At 31.8% G+C, this 17,301-nt stretch overlaps 1 protein-coding gene across 2 annotated transcripts in view; it reads right to left on the reverse strand.

The window, feature by feature from the left end:
- Window positions 1-854: 854 nt before the first annotated feature.
- The window catches only part of LOC129224103 (alpha-tubulin N-acetyltransferase 1-like), a 50,839-nt gene continuing 34,392 nt past the window's right edge, over window positions 855-17,301 (reverse strand). For both annotated transcript variants that reach the window (XM_054858510.1, XM_054858509.1), the window contains 4 exons: window positions 12,750-12,832; window positions 9,949-10,043; window positions 4,572-4,671; window positions 855-1,944 (listed from right to left, as the gene is read on the reverse strand). In XM_054858510.1, coding sequence (XP_054714485.1) covers window positions 1,821-1,944; window positions 4,572-4,671; window positions 9,949-10,043; window positions 12,750-12,832 — 402 coding nt within the window. In that variant the 3' untranslated portion in view covers window positions 855-1,820. The remainder of the gene's footprint in view (window positions 1,945-4,571; window positions 4,672-9,948; window positions 10,044-12,749; window positions 12,833-17,301) is intronic.

The following is a 17,301-nucleotide window of genomic DNA, read 5'->3' on the forward strand; positions in this document are numbered from 1 at the left end:
GCAGCCCGGTTATCATATCCTGAGACTGCAGTTTCGTTCGTTAAAGTGAATTTATCTTGCCAGATTATGAGATAAATTCGCTTTACCTACCAGTTTGTTGGCACTATCAGCTTTAATGAGATGACATCTGCCTCCAGCTTGGTTATTCACTATTCCTGAGTGAGGAGATCTAATAAGAACAAAACTGCAGTCTCAGGATGTGATAACTAGGCTGTCTGGCATTATTGCATGCAGATGAAATATGTATTCAAACGGTAACATTTTAATACCTTCTCAAAAACTATAGTCAACAATTTAAAACAGAATTTTTGTAAAAAAAAAAAAAACTTCAACAGTTGATACAGTTGTAAAACACTTTGAATGTCTTACTTAAGGCTCCAGGCAGTTAAAAAGAGAATTATGAACACAAATTAGATCAATGTCAAATACAAGTGAAATTATTGAAACGGTTGCTTTAAAATCATGTTTCTACAATTTATTATTGCTATAATACATTTATTTCTCACTAGATGCACCCGCACGGATTTGTCCGTAGTAGAAAATTAAAAGGTCTTTTGGTTTGCCTATGTATTTACAAATACTGTATGATGAATTTCCCCCCAATTGACTTGCACATGTTACGGGTCCCACATTATGAAAACTTGGTAGTGTACTCATCCATCTTATAATTTTGCTTTGGAAAATGCTCTTAAAATTGGAATAGAAAAATAACAAAATCGAACTTTCGAAAAATCGCTTCGAGTTGCACACCCCCATGCAAAAAATTAGTTCTGCGCCAAACTTCATGAAAATCAGCCGAACGGCCTAAGCGCTATACCAGCCACAGAGATCATGACAGACAGAGAGATCCGGACAGAGACTTTCAACTTTATTATTAGTAAAGATTATTAATTATACATAGCAATAGCTAATTAACAATGGTTTCACTGAATAGGAAAAGTACCAGACCACATATTGCATAATTAGCAAAAAGATTAAGGAGCACCATCTACAGTTTGGAGACAAGCACATGAGAGGCACGAAGCTGCCTGATTTTTATTACACTTACTCATGTTTTAGACGTTATGAAAGTGTGTAAAGTATCATGTTACATGGGGTAATAGATACATATTGCACATACTTCATGAAAATGAACGATAAAGTAAAAAAGCACACAAACAATAAATAAACTCTTAAAATAATAACATTAAAAAATTTTTTACAGAAAATGTTTACACCGGTTAATAAAGTTATAAATACTCAAAATAAAAAACAAAACGACATTTTCATCACAATATAAAATCTATGAGACAAGTTATAAATTGCTGCTTAGAGCAGGTTAAAAACGAGATTAAAAATCAGAGAAGGTCAGGGCGTGGTTTTCAGGTTTCAAACAGCCTCAAAACCAATTTTTAAGAAGAATTTTCAGTTAAAAAAATTAAACTATAATGTCTTTGCACTAGAAATGCTTAATGTTTATTTTTTATTCAAAGTGGTTAGCTTATGGATACAATGGCTATCTGAAATTTTGCTAATTCTACAAGGAATGATGCAGCAAAGTAATTTTAAGAAATTTTCATTTTTTGGGGGGGGGGAGGAAGAATAAATAAGGAACTCTCACCAAAAGTTATTTTTAGGTATCAAAATTCATTGTCACAAAAATTATGAACAAAAGCAGTTTCATTAAACTAATATAAAATATCATTAGAACAAAATAATTATTAAAAGATTGAAAATATTCTATGACATGATTTATCAGCAGCCAATATAAATGCAAGTTCTTGAAAAAAAAAATAGTGTAATATTTAAATAAGTTAAGCATAGCATAAGAAGCAGGAATCTCAACCGTCTTTTTGATAAAGTGCATAATTTACTGGCTTGACACCAAGAATGTTCCAAGATGATTGAAGCTGGTTCCATTTATGCGGAGAACACCTTGGTACTCCATCGACTGGCGTTAGTGAACTAAAATTTAGAAATTAATATGCAGCATTGAAATAAAGAGATAAAAAGAAATATGCAAAGATATATTAACAAAGAAAATGATTTTCATTCAGTAATGTATAATACATGGTGAAACTTAAAAGAAAAAAAAGAAACAATGATAAAATGGGGTGGGGGGGGGGGGGGAGAAAATGCTTACATTCAGGAGAAAAAAAAAGGAAAATGGTTCATGCACAGATTTTTTTCAAATATTCCAATTCCATGAGTCAAAGAGCAATATTTTTGTCTATGAATTGAAATTTGAGTATTTTGTTATGACTAGGTATCCCCCCCTCCTCTTGGTTTCTTAGGGGGGAAAACATAATCAAATCAGCACTTCAAAAAAAAACTAGTAACAATGAATTAATGAAGGCATATTAACAATTTAATGTAAAATTATACTGAAAAATAATAGTTACATGTTTCAGGCACAAGTACTATAATATTAAAACAATAATAAAATAAATGTAGAAAAGTCATGTTCATGAAAAGATTGAAAAATTAAGCAGAAGTTTTTAAATGTTCTGAATAACTTAGAGAGGGGGGGGGGGACTATAACTTTTTATTTTATTGTTATTTGTTTACTAACCAATGGAGTAATTATAATATATTTCACAAGTAATGAGAGAGCATTATTTATTTCCAGTCATTCCAAACTGTCATTTTTAAAAATTTAATAGAATATCTTCAGATCTTAGGCAATGCTTTCAAATGAGAGAAAAACTTTTGCTAACAGTGGCACCACTTCACCTACTTTGACCAACAAAGGATGGGGAAACACCCGAAAACTTGCGCCTCATTTCAATGAAGTTTTGCTAGTTTTAACTACATCCTATAGCAGGCATTTGCTTTTGTCTCAGCTGATGAAGTTGATATACATTTTTAGAACTTAATGGCAACTATACATAGAAAGTATGTTACAGTGATTCCATATTTAGATGACTGATCCATTTTTTTAAAAAACTCGCCATTTGAGGCAGTGAGAAGCAAAGGGATGTAAGTGGCAAAATTGAAAATTTGGAGATAACCAGTACAAATGGTAGGTGAACTTCTCTTCTGTCCTGGTGCAACAGATGGTCCTTGTAGCCCTGGTAGGTGCTGCTGTATAACATGATTTATAAAAAAAAATCAATGAAAGCCTACCTACGACGTTATCTTTAGGTAGGCCTTTAGGCAGGACGTTTTACTCAAAACTTGAAAATGTCCACTTACATCCCTTTGCTTCCCACTGCCTCATTTCTGCTTTAATAGTGCTTAGCATGTGAATTTATATTAAAGTTTTGGTTCAGTACATTTCTGACCATGTAATGGCAGAAAATGTAACACCAGGGTTTATCTACTCCGATGGTATATATATATATAAACACCACCTAATTCCCGACATTGAATGTAGCAGTGGGTCGCATGGATTAGTTTTGCATGCTGTATGTTGGGCACTACTGTTTTAGAGCATTAAAATTCCTCTTTTTCTGTATTCTATCGCCTGACTTAAGATCTTTATTTTCTAAAACATTCAACAAATTAAGTTAAACCCCCTTTGATAAATTTAATAATAAAGTCCTTAAGAGTGATGGAATCGAACTTGCATGCAATTGAATTGCTTTTTTTTTTCTTTTTTGAGTGGGCATGGCAAAACTAAGAACGTGAAATTTTGCTACTGGGGCATTCCACGGTATTTTTGACATATGTAGAGTCCGTAACGTGACCTTTTTTTGCCATAACTTATTAATTTACTGTTTGATTTGCAAATTATTTTAATTTGAGCTGGTGTGTTGTTAGGAAAAGATCAAAATAAAATAATATGCTAATCAAACAGTAAATCAAAAAGTTATGGCAAAAAAGGTCACGTTACGGACTCTACATAAATGTCAAAAATACCTTGGAATGCCCCTACTACAGAATATGAAATATAAGAAGTGTTGAAAATAACAGAAAATTCAAAATAAGTGATGTCCAGGCAGTAAAATCACATCGCAAAAATGGCAAGCGGCTGCGACAGAAGTGGATGCAATGAGATTTTAAAATTCAGATTTAATTTTTGGATCGTTCAATTTTCCGTTTTTAATAGCTTTTATGTGTTATACTGTTAAATCACTCAAGATTTTTAATGCTCCTTTAGCTCCTGTTCCTTTCTCTTTGTCCAGGACATTTTTCCACGACTAGAAATAAATTTCCATGACTTGCAATGAAAATTTCAATTTTCCATGACTTTTCCAGGTCTGCAATTCTGTTATTTTTTTTCCATGACTTTCCAGGATTTCCATGACCCGTACGAACCCTGTAAACTTAAAGAAGTTATTTTCGATAAAGTGTTGGTAGTAGTTGGAATTACTAGGCAATTTTGAGCAATGCATTTTATAACAAACATTTGTATCAGTTAAAAAATTTTGAAAACTAAAATACTTAACATCTTACTAAAAACTGATAACACAGTGTACTGAAAACACAAACTTAATATATGCACACATATTGAAAACAAACATATAAACTTAAAACTGATAATATGAACAATAATTAATTTTCAAAGGAGTCAGTGTACCAAATTTAGTGATAACTAAAAATTTAAACATTTTAACAATTCTAAGTTTTGAAGGTTTATAAAATACTACCAATGAGAAGTCTGATTCCAGTAATCTAAATCTTTTTTACTAGCAGAATAGCTGTGCAGAGCATCATGAACTCCCCACTTATGAGCATCTTTGCTTCTATCTGAGAATAAAAGAATTTATTAAAACTAAGCTTTTTTTTAAAAAGAAATATATAACTACAAGCTGATAAACAATATCACTTTTATTGCATTACAAAACTAATAAGGTTTTCAAATATAATATAAAAGTAATAAAAAGCAAATGCTGTCGGATTTTGAGAAGACGTTTGGTGTTCGATTCTTGCAAAGTTTCTTTTGACTGCATAGGCTAACCAACAGTTTGCCATACGAAAGTATGGGATTTTCATCCCTGCTCTAGTTTCAGAAAATTATCACAGAAAAATTTATCCTATCGATTTTTCAAATAGCGAATAAAAAATCAATCTCTACTCTTTGAAAACAATAAGCAATCTTTGATTACATAAGAAGGAATAAGGAAAGAAAATCTGCATTTGTCTTGTGGTTGCTCTTAACCCACTTTTGCAGTTTTCTAAGTAAACAAGCGAGAACTACTACACAAAACTTTAATGATAACTTGCATGAATGGCAGTTGGTTATGGATGATTTTCAAATGCATTGACACATTAGGTCCAACATAATTTGAAAATTTTTGTTGTTATAAACATTAAAACTTTCCTAGGTATAAATTCCTTACAATTTATAGCTTTCAAACCTGTTGATTATTTGCGAGTCAATTTGCTTAGCTTTTAGAAATTCTAAGAAATCTTTTGGCAAGTCACCATTTTTCTCATGTGTGTTACCTTTATAAAACATTCTGTAATTTCTTTCAAAAAAATAAATAATTCAACAAATTCTGATTAAACTAGCTTAAATACTCAGTAATAAATGAAAATGGTATAAATATTTTTTGAATTTAAGAAATTTTAAGCATTTGGATGACTGTTTTTCTCATGAGTGTTACTCTGTTTCCTAAATAAAGAGCAAAGTTCACAATAAAAACACATTAAATTAAACATTAAATGTTTTCATTACAATTACCATGAATAGCTAAAAATTTCAATATTGAAACTAATTTTTAAAGATTAAAGAAAAGGTTTATTCATACAAATACTGATTTTTAGCTGTGGTAACACTCATGGTAGACAGTAACACTCATGAGAGATGGACTTATGAAATAATTTATTGTAGAGTTTTGGCAGTAATTCCTTTAAAATATGTAGTTATTTGAACAACATATCTTAAGACAGTTTTTCCTAAATAACACACACAAATTTCATTTTTGAAAACATTAGCTTTGTGTTAGTGTTCACCCTTCAATTTTTAATAAATGTGAATTTATTACATATATGTGTGTGTGTGAAAAATTATCTCTTTGATAAAGGTATCAGTCAAAGGTAATACAATATCTAAAATTATAGATCTGCTCATTATTTAGGTCTCTTTTATCATGAGTGCTAGTCCCTTCTCATGAATGTTACCTGTTCCAAGTAACACTCATGAGTGGTAACACTCCTGAGATTTATAAAAGAATTCTTCGCTGGAATAAATTCTATTGGTGTTTCTTTTTTTTTTTAAATTTAACTAAGTCTCTTGTTTCCGTAACAAAAAATACATTACTGTCTAATTGCATATTTCTATACTTAGAAAAAATATTACAAAATAAATTGGTAACACTCATGAGAGATGATTAATGTACTCTTTACATTGAATTGTACATTTCAATATACAACATATAAGGAATAAATTTATCCATTTTTAGACTTGCACATTCGAAGAAGAAACAAATATGGCTTCCTTAACACTACTGCTAACTGCAATAGAGAAATATTTTGCACATTGAAAAAAAATTAATTCCCTGGGGTAACACTTATAAGTTGTACCTAAGGACACAAACTGCATTGAAATGTTAGATGAGCAGTTCAGTAAAATCAATTTCAGCTGTGTTGAACTAACAAATATTACTTCTTTCTTTAATGCACAAAAATAAAAAAGCTGCTTGAAAGTGTACAATAAAAAACTATTTAATAAAAACAAAAAAACCGACTACATAAAAACCAAAAAAACTAAAAAGAAAAGTTTATAAGCCCAGTAGTTTAAAACAGCATCAACAGTTGGGGCCCATTAAAAGGGGTTTCTTGATTCAGAAAGGAATGGGTCCCGACTGTTGATCCTTCTATTTTGCTTTTGAATTTGTCTTACCTGTGTACGATTATAAAACTATTTCAATGGTGTTTATTCAGTAGTACTTAATAACATTCTCAAGTACTGGGTTTATACATTTTTCTTTTTAGTTTTTTTTGGCTTTTATGCATTTGGGTTTTTTGTTTTTATTTAATATATTTTTTTTCACACTTTTTAGTTAATTTATATTGACTTAGTTATTGTGATTATAAGATGGTATATTTCGCAATCTTGTCATTTCATTGAGAGAGTTTGTATCTTGAGGTTTATTAAGTAACTTGCGGTGGTCTAAACTACTGATATTTAGTCCCTCTAGAGATCTAACTCGGCTTAAAGCTACATGTGCTTGACCTTTGGCAAAAATGAGTGAACTTAAGTCAACCGCAGCACATCTATATAAACAGCCTGTATAAACCATGATGACGGGAGCAAGGAAACGTCCCATCAGTCAAATCTTTCTTGCAAAACTAAAACAGCCTATCAAGAAAGTACATGTCATAAAACTCAGTCCCCTGAATCATGACAAAAACAAATGCAACAAGTTAGAGATGAAAATCGGATTAGTAGACTTTCTTTCATTTGGTGCTTATTGCATGGGTTTATTTTGATGAGGACTACAGTCTAAGTGTCTTGCCTCCCTTACGAATGATATATTTTTTATTACAATACAGAATACATTTAAACCACACATGAAAGAATTTACATCAGAAAGACAGGAAAGTACATCCCAAGCGAGGATGGGAGTTGAACCCACCGCCTCAAGTGTGAGAAGCAATTGCTTAGACCACTAGGCCACTGAGGCCTCAATTAGTAGACATAGCAAACAAAAAATTTAGGCAGCGAAAGCAGGGCTCATAGCAAGTGGAAAAAAATGTATAGGAGTTTAACAGGAAAAATATAGGAGTTTGATAGAAAAACAATAGGAATTTCAAAAACGTATAGCATCTAGTATGTTTGGAGCCCTAAAAAAATATAAAAAACAGAAATCCAGTATAAATACAATTCCAGAATTCATGAAGTCATAGAAATGAAGAGTCAAACAAGTGAGAGCAAATGAATTTTTGTACCCATGGTTACTTATATTAATCCTGTTCGTTTAAGACAACTTTGATTCAACTAAGCAAAATTGTGTGTACGTTTTTTTTTTTTTTTTTTTTTAAACGTGGAATTCACCAAACAATTTCAGAGAACTTTATTAAATTTTTGGTCAAACATGATATTATAAGAAGTATACTGCCAAATTATCCATTCTCTGATTATTTAAAGAATTTTTTTCCAAAACAGTATGAAAAAGCAATTATAAAATTCAGATTTTAGCTTACGTACTTCGGAAAATACATCTCTTATTGATTGCTAAAACTAGGTAATAATTAATTTGGACATTCTTTTTTCAATGTCATAAATCTACCCATAGTTCTCAATATTGGTAAGTCATTGCTTCAATGCTAACACTAACGATGAAAAGTTGAAAAGTCCATTCAACTCCATGTTTCTCTCGTCTCACTAGTTTTGTTGGACATATCAAGAGAAAATCGTTACAAAAAATGTGCAACACTCTGCCCCCCATCGTTTCACTATTTACAGAAAAAGAAACTAATTTTTCTAAACGAAGGCAAAGAAAAAAAGACTGTGCTAATGCATCACGTTTTTGGGAAATGGTCAGCCTCATAGGCTTGATTCATTTAAGCGGCAAGTTAGATTCAAATATTCTGCAATTTTTTAATGTTAAAACTGGATTTCATTTCATTTTTGAGGAATTGATTCATTAAAGTGACTGATTCAATTACCGGGTGCTCACTGTAGTGGCATTATTCATAACTTACAGTTATATGCACATATATGCACACACATGAATTAAAGGTGAATTTTACCTAATCAGCCAAACGAAAGGGGGTGTTAGAGAGCCTAAGTGAAGCAGAGATCCATCTATTACCCTCTCCAATTTATAACCGTAACGTAGTAGATAGAAAAAAATGAGTCAAGAAAACAAATTTCTGAGAAGAACGAATTCTGAAATCTTCAGAAAATCTACATAGAAAATAAGTACAAATTTGAAAAAAGCAGACAAAATCCTATAAAATGACACTTTTTTCACCGAGATAGTAAGAAAAGGAATTAATCGAAAACAAGTTTAAAGTAAGTCTAACTTCCTTGGTAAAACCATCTATTTTGTATATTCCATAAAAATAATCAAACAGAAGTTTAGTATAAATGTTAACATTAAAGATGTAAGAATGCACAGTGCAGGGGAGAAAGAAGAAGAAAAATTGATCTAAAGTTTTTGCATTTTTGGGTAGAATTTAGCATCCAATGAAGAAAATATAGGAGTTAGTGAGAAAATATAGGAAATATAGGAGAATATCTGACAAATTTGAAAATATAGGAGATATAAGAGGACTATGAGCCCTGCGAAAGCTACCTGCATTTGTCGCACGCTACCTGCGTGCGACATGATCTCGAACTGACAAAATGGCAACTGGTTGTTAATATGGTGAGTTTTAATTACTGTCATTTGTTTAGTGACACTCCCAAGGTTAAGACAAATCGATTGACGTAAGAATTACTAAAATTGGCCAAAGCGTTTAACCTCTACAACGCCACATAGGAACAAACATACGTACATACATAGAGTTATAAACACATTACCCTCCTTTGCGTCACACACACGCAGTCGGGTAAAAAAGATAAAGTTTATGCGTACTTTCTAGTCAGGACAAGGAAATTTCCATTACCAGTTAACTAAAGTAATAGAAAAGGCTTATTAATTTACAACCATGAAAAAAGGCACTGAATCAAACAAATTTAATGTAAAAAAAAATGCCTAATTACAAGCTTATTGAGTGCCAAAAAATTATTTTATCAACATTAAATTGAAAGGAAAAAGTCAGGACACCAAACTGTCAATCGTTTTGAAAATCACTCAAATGATAAACAAAAAGGTGGAGTAACACACGCAGTTACATGAGTGCAAGTTAAAGAAATCAAAAAGTCGAGTGTCAAAATTTTAAAATGTGGGGATATGCTAGTGTAGAAATAAAAGGCAGAGAGGTGTAGTGCCTCTGCATTTCTCCTCGACTATACCACTGAGGAATAGTTGAAAAACAATTTTACATTTTCATTCAAATTCATATTAAAAATTTAAATCACTTTCACAAACGAAGCATACTACTGCTACATAAGATGAACTGAATACATACCTGAATAATGTGACAATTTATGAGAAGGTGAGTTTAAGTTATGCTTTTTGATTGGAAGCCCATTGTTTGAGTGGAAATCATCCCATTGTAAGCAACTAAAAATTAAAATTAAAATTATATTTCTCTTATTATCAAAAATAAAGCAAAATTACAACATTTGGATTTTATTAAATTGATTGTATGAAAAAAAACTCTTTCAATTAAAAATAATATTAAGTAGTGCATATATATTTTAAGGTATTAACAGCAATAATGTTCGAACAAAAAAAGTTTTATATGAATGCATGAAATCATGATGAATAAACAATTTCCAGCTGATCTATTTTCAACAGCTAAGAAACAAATAATGACAATCCAGCAATTTCAGGCAGTGGTGTTCCCATAGGTGTCTCCATGTATGCCGTATACTCTCAAACATTTTTTAGACATATAGCGTATACCCTCAAGCTTCAAAAATTTTCATATTATGACATACTATGTATATGATCACATACAAATATTGTGCATAATGGATTACTGGGAGAAAATACCCTCAGAAACATTGATGGGAACATCACTGATTTCAGGACCGTAACCAGACATTTGTTTCATAGAGGGTTTTAGAAATCTATATGATCAATCAACTTTGTTTTCAATCCTATATTCTATTGATTTGTATTACAATGGGTTATTTAAATGATAGGATGCTGCTTTAAGGGCATTAACATGAGCATTAACATGCAAGGGCAGCAAGGGCATTAATATGTAAAAGATAACAGCAAGGGCATTAACATGTAAAAGATAATGTAATCGAGGCAGTAACTTGCTACTGTAAAACTTATTCCTGTTGTCAGCATTTTGCTTCTTAATTAAATTTTGTGTTTCATAATATGCATATATTTTGCAAAAATAAATATTTATCTGCAATGTTAAAGCAATAAACTAAACTGAAAAAAAAAATCCTACCCTCCAATTTTAAACAATCCCACTTAAAATTTTGGTTAACTATTTAAGTAATATAAATTGACTTTATGTGCCCTAACAAAAAAATTTGTCAGCGATGACATCTACCTCATAAGATGGTGCATTCCACCCAAATATTTTTTTAACCACAGCTCTGTATCCCTACTAACAAAATTTCGTGCAACAACCTTGACAGATCTTGATATTATACTGATGGCGTCAATATTGATGTGTTTCATACTGTATAAAGGTTGCATAAAGATTAAAAAGCAATGTTGCAATAACAATACGCATGCAACATTGCATTCATTTTAAAATACCAATATTGATATTACCTTACAATATCAGCATTGCATACATGTTGATGCCGTCAAGATGGTATTGATTTCATGCTGTTGCCGTCAAGGTAATTAGTACACAATAGAACAGGGGGAATTTCGTTGATACTTGCGCATGCGCATAATTCTTTATACCCAGCGTCCCTTGCATTGCTGGTATATTATCTTCCTCCTTCGACCTTCGATAGAGCTCCACGCTGCACGTGGCATTGCATTCTTCAGGCCTCGCTAAGTTGGTTGCTTAGTTATTAGTATGGAATAGTATTGTTTTAGGAATGACTTATGAATGACTCAAAACTGCATTTGTTTATTAATATAGTACTAGACAAGCCATATCGCAGACGATGTGCGATCAATGATAGAAATGGCCGAGACCGTTCCTAGACTTTGAAACAAAGGATCAGCAGCCGAGAATTTCATATTATCACTTCAATCTCGCGAGTAAGATTATTTTTATTCAATGATTATTTTTGTTATTCTTTAAGATAAATTCATATGTTTTGTCCAGAGGATATTTTCATTGCTGACATCCATTCGGAAATGTACTTTAATGTATCTATTTATTTATTGCCATCTTTACTTTTAATGTGCTGTAAAAACTTCCACAATTATTCCTTACTAAGTATTTTATGTCTTTATAATACAATTAGAACCATGAATCAAAAAAAATAAGTCAAGTATTACACAAAACGAAGATTTTTATTTTTTAAATTAATTTGCGAGTACTATTAATATCTTTATATGAATTTCCGATCAGATGTCAGCTTTAAGAAAATATTCTAAGGCTGGAAAACTAATCAGTCTTGAAGTATAACAGAAATAATTAAAGAATGAAATTTAATTCTCGAGTTTGAAGTGAAAATAATATACAGATAAATAAACAGATAAAACACCTTGCAAACGTACTGATTTCATACTATCATGTCAATGTATCCTGACATTTTCCTGTCATATCAATACCTATGCAAGATTACAAAAGCAAGATCATCTTGCCTAGACCTTGATTTCATGGTGACATGACAACACCTTGATATTATCTTGTCATATCAATACGTATGCAAGATTACAAAAGCAAGATCATCTTGCGTAGACCTTGACTTCATGCTGTCATGACAACATCTTGATATTATCCTGTCATATCAATACGTATGCAAGATTACAAAAGAAAGATCATCTTGCGTAGACCTTGATTTCATGCTGTCATGACAACATCTTGATATTATCCTGTCATATCAATATGTATGCAGCATTACAAAAGCAGCCTACCTTGATATTTTCCTGATATTATGCTGCATACACCTTGTCAATCAATATTGTGGCAGCCTCCTGACAGCATAAATGGAGTAACATAACAACATTGAGGCAGCATTAATGCAAGATGATTTTTCTTGCATGTCAACCCTTATGCAATACGGAGGCAAGATATTTTGCTTACTGGGATTACATACATACATAGACAGATGTGGTCATATTTCAATAATATAGATTAAACATATAATAAAAAGAACAATTTTATCTTACTTTCCAGCTGATGAATAAAATGTTTTATTTTTCTTTAGTTCAGTAGCACTGACTGGTACTCTCACAGTTTGCAAACTATCAGTCTATTGGAAAAAATAATAATAAAAGGTTAGAAAGCAATGCTTCACTTCAATCAATTTTTCCACAACTAAAGTATATGGGCTGAAGCTTTTGCAGTTAAATATGCATTTTCAAACTATGCAATTGAATGTTTAAATTTAACAAGCTAAGATACATTTGCATAAAAGAAAACTCTCTCATCCAAAGCTCTGAAAATAATTTGAAGCAATGTGTTGCATATTAATAAAATGCTATCCAGCTAAAATGTTAAATATAATTGGGATTGAAGGCGAGTATCGATATTCTAATTCAAAACAAAAGCACATAGAGTGTCTCCCAAAAGTGTTCGTCCACCTTGAAATTTCGTAATAAAACTAAAATAACGCAAAAATGATTTTTTTTTCACATCATTTTTATGCCATTCTTAATAAAACGTAGTAGTGTTGTTAAAATATTGCCTGATTTTTTTTTTTTTTTTTTTGGAAATTTGTCGAAAATGAAGAGACAGAGAAATAATACGCCACAAAAGTCATCATACACCGCAATATTTTCGAATAAATTCCTGATTAAACTTATCACACCTTTTTTTATTATTTTTGCATTGTGTTGCCACTGTAAAGTCTTTTGCTTTAATTTTTTGTTTATTTATACCCTAATATTCTGCTTATTATTTTAAAAAGGCTGGTATTCGTAAAAAACAACAAACACCATTTGGAATTTGATTTTTTTTCTCACAGTAGCGGTAAATTGGTTTGAAATGTCTCTAAATTAGTAAAGTGCTTGATAAAATGCTTTAAAGAAAAGAATCGGATCGAAAACAAGGTAAGAAAAGGTCAACTGGCAAAGTTAACAAAGTGTGATCAGAGATTTAGTTAAAAAAATTATAAAAATTGACATTTGAGTGCTGTCAAAGTTTCTCTAGAGTTTAATGAAATATTTTGCGTTTAATTTTCACCTAAAATTGTTCGCAAAGTTTTCTGATTAGCTGGATTAGATGGGACCTCTTCCCGCAGAAATTTTCATGTTTGTGCGAAAAAGGAAAAGAAAGCTTAAGCTTTCCATCCCAAAATCAATGATAAATAAGCTCAAAACACTTTGGAATAACGTCTTACATAGAGATGAAAATAAATTTAACATTTTTGGTTAAATTGTTGTATAATTATAAATAGAAAAACAAAGAGGAATTTAATCTTAAGAATTTCGTTGGAATCAGTTAATCAAGACAGTGAAGGTGTTCTTATGTCAGGGGGCATATCAGCATTAGGACTTGGTAGTTTGGAATTTTTTGAGGAAATAATGAATCATGCTGTTTATTTAAATATTTAAAAAAACAATTTTAAAACTATTAGCCCAAAATTTGGTTTTCTGAAACAACTTTTTTTTTAAATCAAGATAACGATAGAAGCACAAAGTATTCAACATTTGCTTCTGGTGCATCAAAAATTATCCTTAAGCTTAGAAGTATCTCTTCAATCGCCAGATTTAAACTTAATGTAACACATTTAGAGAAATCTGCAGGCTAGATTACGAAAATACAGCATTGGAATGAAAAGCGAACTAGAAACAGTAAGACTCAAATTGTGGTTGGACACCTACTCAGAAATTACATCAAAAAAGAAAGAAAAAGTAATGAAATCTATTCCCAGACCTTTAAAAGCTGTTCTTGATACTGCATGATACTCTACTAAATAATAAATTAGTAAGAAGTTAGATTACGTACTAATTTTTTGATATTTTTTCAAAGTGTACAAAGAGTTTTGTGAGATAAAGTTGCTGGCACTTTTTGATTATTTATTTCTTAAAAATCAAATTTTATTATGTTATTAAAAAGTTTGATATATTTTTGTAGAAAATAGATCTTATAATTAAATACCCATTCCAAAATATTAATTTTAACCAATGAATAGGGGTGTATTTCATTGAAAATCACAAGTGTACGAACACTTTTGGGAACCACTGTATATAAGGAATTAAAAAGTTCTTGCTTAAGTACATGCAGGATGCAGCAGCCTCCCATCCTGTTAAAACTCTCATAAGTAAACACACAATTTAAAAAAAAAAAAAAAAAACGCAAAATACGTTAGAAAAAATTGGTTTAACGGTGTCAAATCATTTTATTTGCGTGCGCCAGGGGGAGAGGGGTCCGTGAAGTTTGTAATTTTTCCGGAAGAGGTCCCCGGAGTTCTGAAGTTTGGGACCCTCTGAACTAGATAATAAGATTCTAGGCTTCTATCCATAACCAAAACTCATTACTTTAGAAGATCATTAAACTTTGCAGATTACTAATAGTAAACATTTCCTTAAATTTAAGGAAAGAATGGAAAATCAATTAAGGAAAGACTTACAAAGGTTTATCACAATCAATAATTATTAACAGTTTGAAAAAGGAAGCTGCGAAAATTAACACCTGAAATGCTATAATGCTACTGAATGAAACTATTATTTTCATTACACACATGAAAGCACATAAGTACCACAATGCTATTATCTAAATGAATATAGTCATTTAATATGGAAAGTTTTGTTAACAGGGCTCCCAACGGATTTGCATTTTGTTCTTAGGGAGAAAAGGGGCTTAAATTCCAATAAAGGGAACCTTAACTGCTAAAGGCTTAAACGAAAACAGCATTGTTGTAACCATCGTTGAACAGAGGCGCTCACCAAGGGCAGTGGCGGATCACCGCATAGGCGCATGAGGCGCTAGCTGGGATCTCCAGAAAAGCAGGGGGCCTCGGAGCTGCGAACTGGCCTATCCTCAAAACCAAAATTTTTGTTTTGAGAATTTGTCGTGGAAAGCTATAATTTTGAGTGAAAAATGTTCAAAACTCATGAAAATTGATATTTAATCATGAATTTTAGGCGTGGGCTGATTGCTTCCAATAGGGCCCCCTGAGTCTTAGGGGGCCCCTGGCTTCAGGTGCCTTTGTTTGGATTTTCCTTAGAGTTTGGATTTTCCTTTTTCTTCCCACAATTTCCGCATAAAATTGTCTTTGTAAAATATTCGACAAAATTATTCTGATAAAATGCACAGTTAGTCTTGACAGCAGGCCCTGCGTACCCGCAAACCACGCAGTGCAGGGGGGGGGGGACACAACCTGAAAGGGCCCAATATCCCAAGAAATTGAAAAAATAATAATAAATAAAAATAAAAAAACTACTATACATCCGGGCCTGCTTGCCTGACGAACTTTTCCCGTTCCATTGAGTTCTTTGACCACTTACAAGTCGCCTTCGTCTGAGTAAGGAGTATGCATCTTGTTTTAAAAAAGTACTATGGATATACACATGAAGATACTTGCTTTAATTGGAATAGCCATATAGCTAGGATGTGTCGAGAAGGGATAGAGTGGGGTGAGACCCCCCCCCCCCTCTTCTCAAAGAAATGATAACCAGTCGTCATATTTGTGTCAGTATTATATCAGTCCTCAAAATATACCAATCGTCATTTGTGCGATTATGCCCGAATCGGTGTTTTTCTTAATAAGGGGAGCAGGCAGCAGGATTTACAACATGGGTTGTAAAACTCGACCTCTTGGAATGGTCATTCTTCTTGACTAACAATTATATACCCTTTCCTTATCTAGAATGCTGAAGGGAGAAGAGACAGATCTGTGGGGGGTCCAGATCGAAGTCGTTTTCACACGCTGGGCACAGCGCACAGCTGTGTTTTCCTGTGTTTTCTATCTTTACTTTTTGCTAAATTTCCCATCAGTGACCAACCCGTAACAAGATAGTTTTATGACGTATTTAACTAAATAAGCAGTTTAGAAAAGGCGGGAATTTTTTCTTTCTTTTTTTTTTTTGGAGGAAGAACGAAGAAGTTATGCCATTTGCTGTTTTGATTCACTCGTGCTCGTGCTTTTGCTCTGTGTCTTCAATCAACGACAAGACCATCATTCCTTTTGAGATAAGTTAAATATGTTTTAATAACTATTTTATTTTTAAAATTATGCTGCAATCTTGGTGTTAAATGATAAATTTTGAAATATAATAGGCTACAGTTAAAGTTGTATAGAGGTATTGCTTTTGAAAATAAGAATATACTGTTAATTCTTCTTTAAATTATATTTCCATTACAGAGAAAAGAACCATTTGTCAATTCATTACAAATACGCTTTATAAAATTACTCTAAAAATTTTAAATGCCTCTGCTGCGAAAAGTTGATTTTGAGTGTTCTCCTTCTTTCACTGGTGCCATTTGTTGTAATATATTTTACAATTTCAACTTCATTAAGATTGATTTACTTATTAAAGACAAACGTTTTATATAAAAACTGTAGTTGCGGCAAACCTAACCTGACAGCGTCGTAATGCTATAATTAAGATCTGCGTAGCTTTCTTAATGCTGCCAGGTTAGTTTCTCCCCAACTATTGAAGTGTTTCAGTTTTATTTTCAGGAGTGTACATCAACGTTTGCCATGTACTAAAAAGCATGTTTTACTGCTTCAAAAAAAAAAAAAAAAATGATGATAATGATTATATATATATATAT

Source organism: Uloborus diversus, chromosome 6 (genome assembly GCF_026930045.1).
Source record: "Uloborus diversus isolate 005 chromosome 6, Udiv.v.3.1, whole genome shotgun sequence".
In the NCBI taxonomy this organism is placed as follows: domain Eukaryota; kingdom Metazoa; phylum Arthropoda; class Arachnida; order Araneae; family Uloboridae; genus Uloborus; species Uloborus diversus.